Source organism: Akebia trifoliata, chromosome 1 (assembly GCF_017979445.1).
Source record: "Akebia trifoliata isolate Shusen 1 chromosome 1, ASM1797944v1, whole genome shotgun sequence".
Lineage (NCBI taxonomy): Eukaryota > Viridiplantae > Streptophyta > Magnoliopsida > Ranunculales > Lardizabalaceae > Akebia > Akebia trifoliata.
In genome coordinates, this window is record NC_141375.1 from 26,015,221 (window position 1) to 26,024,667 (window position 9,447).

Sequence of the window (9,447 nt, forward strand, 5' to 3'; positions counted from 1 at the left end):
TGGTAGCATGATTCATAAAAAAAAGGTTTGTGCAGGCAACAAACTTGATAAAATAGGTGAGTTTTTTTAATAAAATGAACAGTTAGGGCTGCTGGATAAATCTCTCTATTTTATATTTACAAAAAGGGGTAACTGTAGACTGTAGAGTACTGTCTCTTTCGAACCAAGATGTCAGTAATTCATTAATTAATTATCTCAGCAGAAATGGGAAACAAAAGTTCCAACTATGCGTGACTGTGAGAGCGTTGAATGAATCTAATATAAAAAAGGTCAAATATCAAACAATTTAGCAAACAAGAAGTTAACAATGGAGTTCTCTGAACAAGCCAGGCTAGTTGAAGAAGAGGAAGGATGCCAGCCAGTGAGCCCAACAGCCGAATACTTCAACAGTTCGGCCCTCTCCATTAGTATTCTTGCCATTTTGGAATTTGAGATTCCACTCCAATATACTGACTCCTTAACCATGTCATTGGTCACAAATGTGTTCCTCCCCATCAGCCCACGTTTCTCCTCCATCATGGTACTCTCTCTGTCTCTCTTTCTCTCTCTCTATATGTAGGGGACGGTTCATGGGACATAAGTAAGTGAGTCGTACTGGGGTGACACAAAGGGAGGCACAATGACGTGGTGTCGTGCATATTACCGTAGACGCTTTTCTGTGAGATTTACGAGTAAAAAGCATCTACGGTTATGTGTGCGCTAGCACATCATTTGTGTCAATTTGTGTCTCGGTTTGTGTCATTCTTGCATTTTTGCTAAGTAAAAACATATGTAAAAACAATGGTTTTTCAAAATATGAGTTAGAAGTTTCGGATTGAGCTGATTTTTTGTGAGGATGATCTCTATGATGAGAAGATCATCCTCACAAAAAATCAGCCGAATCTGAACCTTCTAACCCCATTAAAAGTGATTTAGAATGTGGACCATCAATTTTTTACCAATAATTAATTAGTAACCTCTTGTGATGGATTTCGAAGTTTCAGATTAGGTTGATTTTTTGTGAGGATGATCTTCTCAACATAGAGATCATCCTCACAAAAAATCAGCTCAATCCGAAACTTCTAACTCATATTTTGAAAAATGATTATTTTTACATATGACTTTACTTATGTCGCATGAACCGCCCACATATATGTATACCCCCACTTTTATATTTAAATTTAATATAATCAAAGGTATTTTGGCCAAAATTTAAGAAAATTGCAACCCACCATCATCTTCAAAATGCCTCTTAATCAATATTTTAAATTACAAATAAATCCTTTTATACATCTGCATTTGCATATGCCACCTTTTAGTACAAAATTAATTTAAGATAATTTTTAAAATTTTAAATAAATAATGGAGTTTAATACTATATTTTACCATTTAATAAATTAGTGATTTTTTTGTTGTTGTTGTAATAAACATTAAATTAGGTAATTTTATACTAGTGGGTGGCATGTGCCAATGCACCTATATTACGAAAATTAGAATTTGTGCATGATTTAAGTTTTTGTATAATTATTTTAGACATTTTAACTAGATAATCTAATTTTATGACAAATTTTATCATTTAATATATTATAATGGTTTTCTATTGTAATTTAAAATATTAATTAAGGTGGTTTTGTAAATAATATAATAAAAATGAAAATTTTTTAATTTTAAAAAGTTAAAAACTAACTAACATGATTTTAGGGTGGTTGGCGTGTATAATTCTATTCTTTTTTTTTTTTTTTTTTGTGACTAAAATGACCTGAATAATGGTAAAGTCACATGTTAAAGTGAGGGCGTTGTTGAACATCCAAATTTTGGTGTAAACAAACAATTATTTTGTCTTCTTTCATCATAATAATAAAGATATACATCCCTTCTGAGTCTATCTTCAAAAAAATATCAATCCATGTTGATGTACTTAACCTGGTTAAGAGTATATTTAAAATTGAAAATATGACTTATTCATTTAAATTGTTAATTTATGTTGATTTTTTAATGTAACTAGTACTGTGAGAATGAACTGATATTCTATGATAATGTTTCTGAGGTTGGGAATAAGTCAGTGTATTGTTGAATGGTCAAAAGTTACCATATTTATCTCATGAGGGGATAGATTCCATTTGTACCAATGTGGATAATATTTAATTTAAACATTCTAAAAATTAATATATTATTCAAGCTTTCTAGATCATTTTCATAAATTTTCACGAGTGTCTTATATAGTCAAATAAACACTTTGGTCAAATTACGTGATCAGTCACGATTTTGAAATATTTAAAGTACTCAAAAATTTTTATGCTGTGCAGAAAACTTTTGTAAGGAATTTACTTTTATACATTTTTGATTTAAAAAAAAACTGCATAACTGATATTTAAAACCAAAGGGGTATAAATGTAATTAAATTCACTATAAAAGATTTTACACTACATATTTTAGTGAACTTGACCAAAATTTTATCCATTTATATATTTTCCCGAATTATGTGTTTAAACATTTGGATACAATTGAAAAGAAGAGATTCATATTTTTTAAAGGGAAATCATAACTTTCTCAAATTCTGGTTCCAGATACATATTTACGAAAATATTTATTTATATAGGCGCAATTTTGTAAATAATACTTTTATAAAAAAATTATTCTCTGTTTTAAAAAAATATTTATACTTTTTACCTATTTAAAAAATATATATATTTTAAAAATATGAGTTCAATTTAAATGAAATTACCATTGCACCCATTTGTTATGTTTATCAATTGCCCATGCTTTCTATATTTATTTAGAAAATACCATTCGTATTTATCAAACCTAAATTACTACATGCGAACTTCACAGCTGGGTAGGTTTTTGTTGTTATGTTGCTACAAGCAACTTGTATGGAACTCGTGGTTCTCATTGACTGGTCCCTGGTGCAGTGTAGACTGTGCACACACAGTGGAAAATATGTCCACACACAGCGAGAGTGAGAGAGACAATCCAGCTTTTTTATTTTTATAAAATGGGTAGTTATGTCCCTTTCGTGTCTCTCATGGGCTCATGAAGTCGTGTCAGAGACAAAAGAGAACGTATATGAAAGGCTAATGATTTTTGGTCTCAATTGTTTTCACTCCATCAATGCTCGGTTGACGTGGCAAGGACACAAAACCAAAGATCGTTTTCTTTGTGTATCCCGAAAAAAATGATTTATGGTTCTACGTCCTTGCCCTATCATCCGAGTAGTGACCAAGTGAAAAAAACCAAGTCAAAAAATCACGAGTTTATATGAAATTTAATGGAAAACACTTAACTTAAATAATCATGATAATATGACTACCCCATGTGACCTACTCAATCGACTCTTCTGATGTGACAAGTTCGGGAATAGTAGATCTATACGTCTTGGGATATACAACTGCACTTCCCCATAAAAATGTATCCTCAGGGAATTGAGTATCCCAAGACGTATAGATCTACGATTCTCGAACTTGTCATGTCAGGAGAATCGATTGAGTGTGCAACGTGGGGTAGTCAAATTATTACTATTGTAACTTAAATCGTTGGGCGTACAGGGTTACTACGTTCCCAATCCAACATAACAGCCTTTTAGATTTCATGGAAAAATGTCCTTAACAAAATTGTTGTGAATGGTTGACTACCAAACTCCTAAAACTTTAAAATAAAATTAAACAGTGAAAATAATGTTTTTTAGAAATTTTATTTCCAAAATTCTAAGAATTTCGTCTTCTACAGCCATGTGGTGATGCTAAGATGTGAGCTCACAACCCTTAGTAAGATTTGAAATCTTACTGAGTTAGTTAGGCTAAACTAACTCAAATTTAATGGGTAAGTTAGAAGTACCCCTTGTTAAAATGATGATATTAGGTTTGCCTCCTTCAAAATGGTGACATTAGGTTTACTGTAAGTCAACATTGTATTTTCTTAATGATGTAATGGTGAAATTTTTATTAATTTCACAATGCTACTATAAAAATTTAAATTACTAAATCAAAATTTGAAAAAGATTAAAAATTCACCGTTAAATCATCAAGAAAAAGTAATGTTGACTTACGATCAAGGAGGTAAATCTAATATTGCATTTTGCAAGCGGTAAATCTAATATCATCAACTTGGCAAAATATATTTTTAAAATACCCAAATTCAATTGGAACAAAGAGAGAAATGGTGAAATCGATAATTTCTATGTTTTATTTATTGGGATTAGACCCATAACTTGGTTTCAAAGCAACTCTAAAGCAAATACCCATACTGGTTAGGCATTTTTATTAAGGTGAGTCATTTTGCCTATTTAAGGGGTTTGCACTCCAACTATACTAGCTAAAGTGATTTTCCATAAATATTAAAATTTTTTTTTCTTTTTTTTTAAATTCTAGAAAAATTCAACTATAATAAAATAGCTCTCAACTATCGTCATTTTCAACACCTTGGATCAAGTTCAAACAACATTTTTTTTTTAGTTTGAGTTTTTCCATTAAATCTAGAGGGTTGTGGTATTAAGTTAGTCAGGCAATATATCCTTATTCTTTATCAAAATGTTTATATAGACATTTTTCAATTTTCTAAATTTTTTTATTAGAAATTGTAATTTCAAAAAGAAAAATTGGGACATGTCTCTAAAATTGTGCGTCATAATTTTTCACTTTTAAAATTTTATTTGATCGATTAACATAAAAAAATACAGTCGAAGGAGTGGAAGTGAATTTATTCAAAAGGATATGCTTCAATTTTCATCATTGTCATCATCTCAAGAAATTCTTTTCTCATAGACTTTTTCCTCACAACACTCATAGTAGGGTTGGCAATTGAACGGTTCAGTACCAGATTAGTATCAAACCGTTATCGATTCAAAATCTTTACCTTGTGATTCAGTCTGATCAGATCAATAAGTCTATGAGTTGAATCCAATCCGATCTAGGATTCATATAATCCAAAATCCATCTAATCCAGGGTTTGGGGAGTGTCTAGGATTTTTGGAGAAATTTAGGGTTTGCAGAGATAATGCAATTAGGTCTTAAAATTGGTAGGATATGAGTATATCCATATCCATATTCATGTTCGAATATTTTTATTTGGATCCATATCTGAGTCGGATCCTAGTAGCTAAAATCATATCCGAACTATTTTGCTTTCACTAAACCCATATCCGAATCCGATCTGAATTAATTGATTCGGGTTGGTTGGGTCGGATATCTTCGAACTGTTCAAGACTATTTCGAGGAAATTTTCTAAAGATAAGGTGTTTTGAATTCAAAACCTCTTTTTTTCGAAGGAGAGGTTGGCCACTACACCCAACACTTGTTGGTTGTAGAAAATTATCTTAAAAAATATATTTTACAATATCATTCGGATCTAGGTGGATATAGGTATGGATTCATATTCGACCTAGGTCAAGGGACATCAACCCATATCCAACCCATTTTTTAATTTAGATGTACTTTAGGGAATCAAACCACTAAATTAAGTTGAGATTTTAGAATCATTGAGGTATGAAAATGGAGGACCATGAATAGGGATGAATGTAAGTTTTAGGGTTTAGTCCCCAACAACAAAAAAGAAACCCATGATGCCCTTCCTCCTCCTTAGATCTGATGTGTGTGTCTGCGCGCGTGTGTGTGTGAGTGAGTGAGTGAGAGAGAGAGAGAGAAAGAGAAAGAGAGAGAGAGGGTGTAAGTTTTAGTGTTAAGTCCCCAACAAGAAAAAAGAAATCCATGATGCCCTTCCTCCTCCTTAGATCTGATGTGTGTGTGTGTGTGAGAGAGAGAGAGAGAGATGGTGTACCTGGGCCCTGGAGAAGGAGATGACTTCATGCCTCCTGAAGAAATCGTGAGAGATAAAATAAAGTAAAATAATATTTACTTTAACAAAGAGGGAGGTGTTTTAGTGGATTGGGTTGGGGTTGATCCAAATCCTATCTGAAACTTTGGATCTGTATATATTTCGATACGAACATCCAAATTCTCAATCCAAATCCAATTTTGTTTGGATGGTATTGGAATTCAGATAAAATTCGGATCATTGCCATCCCTAGCTCACAGGCTCTCTCCACTGCGTGACACGTGCAGCCTAACTGGAGTAATTTTGTAAATATGGGAATGCCCTCAATACTGGAGGGCTAATGTGGTTGGTCGATCCTGGATCCCATGAGCACTGTGAGGAGAAAGACTAGGGTCATCTCCACCTTATCCCAATTAGTGTGATCGACACCTTAAATCACATATGGCACCTTTTAACCCAATCATGAACAATATCTTCTCTCGAAAAATGTCACTAATGATTTTTTACAACTACCACATGTTGTTTTTGGCATTTCTTCTCCACTTAGATTCAATAACTTGTATTAAAGCGTCCATAATCACTTGTAGTCTTGTGGGGTTTCATTACAACTTTAATAATTATACACTACTTCTGGGGTGACATTGGATTTACATTATATTACTTTTCTTTACCAGATTTTTAGTTCTGAAAAAAACCAAAATATTATGAGAATTATAATAATTATAAGATATAATATTATTTAATGTATAGTTAAGAGAATTTTTCGCTACAATGCGAGTTGCATGCTAATTTTTTTTTGTGATATTTTTAAAACTTAAGAAATTTTTTTCTTTTTCTTTTTTATTAATTTTCAAGAGAAATGAGCAATAAGGAGACATCTGTGTTAACGTTATATACAAATCAATACAATAAAGGGTGTGTCTAAATTACCCAAAAATTATGCAACATTATGATAATGATTCCCTTTACTTCTATTTATAAGTAATTAACCTGGGAGAATGGCCAATTATTTTTCTTTTAATCAAATCAATTTAGGATAGATGCTCAATTTAAACAATTTGTTTACTTTAAATGTTAGTTAATTATAAATAGAAATAATATGGGTTCAGGTCACTGATGATCATGGAGTAAAACAATGGAAGAAGGTTGATGTTAAGCTTGAGAACCACGTTTACATTCCAATCTTCCCAGAAGGCTCATCACCAGAATATAATGACATTTACCTTCAAGAATACTTGTCAAAGCTAGCTATGGATCAGCTTCCACAGAGCCAACCATTGTGGGAGATCCACATAATTAAGTACCCCACAAGTAATGCAGCTGGGTCAATTATATTCAAGCTTCATCATGCACTAGGTGATGGATTCTCTATCATGGGAGCTCTCCTTTCTTGTTTACAAAGAGCTGATGATCCTTCTCTTCCTGTAACTTTCCCATCGATACGCTCGAAAATACGATCAAGCCATAGCGAGAGGAATATCTACAAGACTGTGCCTCGTTTTCTCTCCATGTTTCTCAATTCTACATTGGATTTCATAACGGGCCTTCTGAAAAGTAGTGTGATGGTCGATGATCGGACGCCAATCAGGTCGGGGACTGAAGGAGTGGAGTTTCTGCCGCTTACAATCTCTAGTACTGCGTTCTCTCTTGATCATATCAAACAAATCAAAGCCAAAATTGGAGGGGTAAGGCTTGCCAGTGGCAATTTTTTTTTCTTTCTCCGATTATAAAGTGGTAGATACATTGCTTTCAAAAGTTGAAAATTCGATATTTTGATTATTTTCTAGTGACAGGCACAATGGTTACCATGTAACGAATTGGCTATTTAAAAAAGAAAATTTTGCTTTAAAAAGGCGAAAATAGTTGCTATACTCTGTCTAATAACAGTGATTTCGTTATTTTGTTCACTATTATATTTGAGAATTGATTACAACCCTGACTTATAAATTTTGTTTTCCACATTATTGTCCTGACTTCTTCATTATTATCAATAACAATACGCTTGGTCAAATATAGAATGAATTTTTGTTATGATTTCGTGTTAAACAGACAGTGAATGACATCATCGTCGGGGCAATATTTTATGGATCTCGATTGTACATGCAAACTCAAAGCAAGGGCTCTAGCGATTCCTGTTCAACCGCGTTGGTGTTGCTCAACACAAGGCTATTGATCAATACTTATCTTACAATACAAGAGATGGCCAAAGGGGATGTTAAATCTCCATGGGGGAACCACTTCACATTCTTACATATTCCGATACCTAAGTCCGGGGATCCAGAGACTATGGATCCCCTGACATTTGTGTCGAAAGCAAAGCAAACAATCAAAAGGAAGAAAAACTCACTAGGTGTTCATCTCACGGCTAGATTCCTCGAGATAGTAAGAAAATTTGGAGGCCCCGAGGTACGTAAATTCTATGTTGCACCTAGACATAAAAATTGGTTTAATTTCCTCTTGTTTACACTAAACACAAGTGTTTCTAACGTAAAATTATTAGCATAGACCTAATTAAGAAAGCTAAACATAAATTTTTTTTGGCATCACAGGCAACGGCTCGATGTATTTATAACACACTAAAGAACTCAAGTATGGCAATCACGAATGTAATTGGGCCAATTGAAAAAATAGCTTTGGCAAATCATCCTTGTAAGGGCATTTACTATATGGTGGTGAACAATCCTCAGGTAAAACAACTGCACTTCGCACCCATTCCAGGGTCAATTGGGAATCCTATTTTTGTGCGAAAAAGATTTTGTCTTTTGGACTTAATATGCTTAAAGAAATTTATATTTAATAGAAAAAATTGACAATTCAATATGTTTAGACCAAAATTAATGTTAAGCCCTACATCTGATGGTTCTTAAAAGTATTATCTTTTATTTTAATTAAAGAAGAGTTTATGGAATTGCAGAGTCTTACAATAACAATAGTGAGCTACATGGGAGAGCTAAGGGTGTCTGTGGGCTCAGAGAAAGGCTTCATAGATCACCAACTGTTCACCTCTTGCTTGGAGAGGGCCTTCGAGAGGATATTCAAGGCTGCGGTCAACTGAAATCAATCGATCTTTTTAGGGACTATTGGGCTTTATGGTCAATTCGATGAACAAAGAAGTGAAGTTAGAAACACTTTTTTTTTCTTTGGAAATTTTATTATGCCTTTTCATCTTCCTTATTCTTCATGCAAATCTTCTATTATGTCTATGTAATTTTATTCTCAAAGATAACTTGAAATATTTGTTCCTTGTAAGTTGTATGCTTAAATTATGTATCCATCACCATTGTTATTAATCAACTAAAAAGTCTTTCTATGTATCAATCTTTACGTCTCCTACAACCAGTGGAGTGACAACTAGTTTAATTATGTATGTTGGGATATCATTATTGCGGAATCTGATGCTTACATCGTATTTGTAGGTAAAAGAGTAATTGAAAAAATATTAATAAGACAATACTGATGGTTCACAAATGGTTGAGAATTTATTCTATAAGCTTATTCTGCCTAATCAAATCACATAATTTAAAAGGCGTTCTGAATGACTTATTTCAAGTACTCCACAATTCCTTTCCCTCGAAGAAAAATTCAATATGATTAGAGCATTAAATTATTCAAATTATACGTTATTTTCTTTGGAGAGAACAAGTCAAACGAGTATTTAATTTATCAGAGCCAATAATAAGAATTAAGAAAGGGATTTTA

General features: G+C 32.7%; 1 protein-coding gene across 1 annotated transcript; it reads left to right on the plus strand.

Annotated features, from left to right (window-relative positions):
- The first annotated feature begins 218 nt into the window (after positions 1-218).
- On the plus strand, positions 219-9,062 carry LOC147411265 (wax ester synthase/diacylglycerol acyltransferase 4-like). The gene is made up of 5 exons (XM_086446653.1): positions 219-520; positions 6,858-7,433; positions 7,798-8,154; positions 8,298-8,435; positions 8,663-9,062. Exons 1-5 carry the CDS (start codon positions 308-310, stop codon positions 8,801-8,803), a joined length of 1,425 nt encoding a protein of 474 aa, XP_086302779.1. The 5' UTR covers positions 219-307; the 3' UTR covers positions 8,804-9,062.
- Positions 9,063-9,447: the final 385 nt, after the last annotated feature.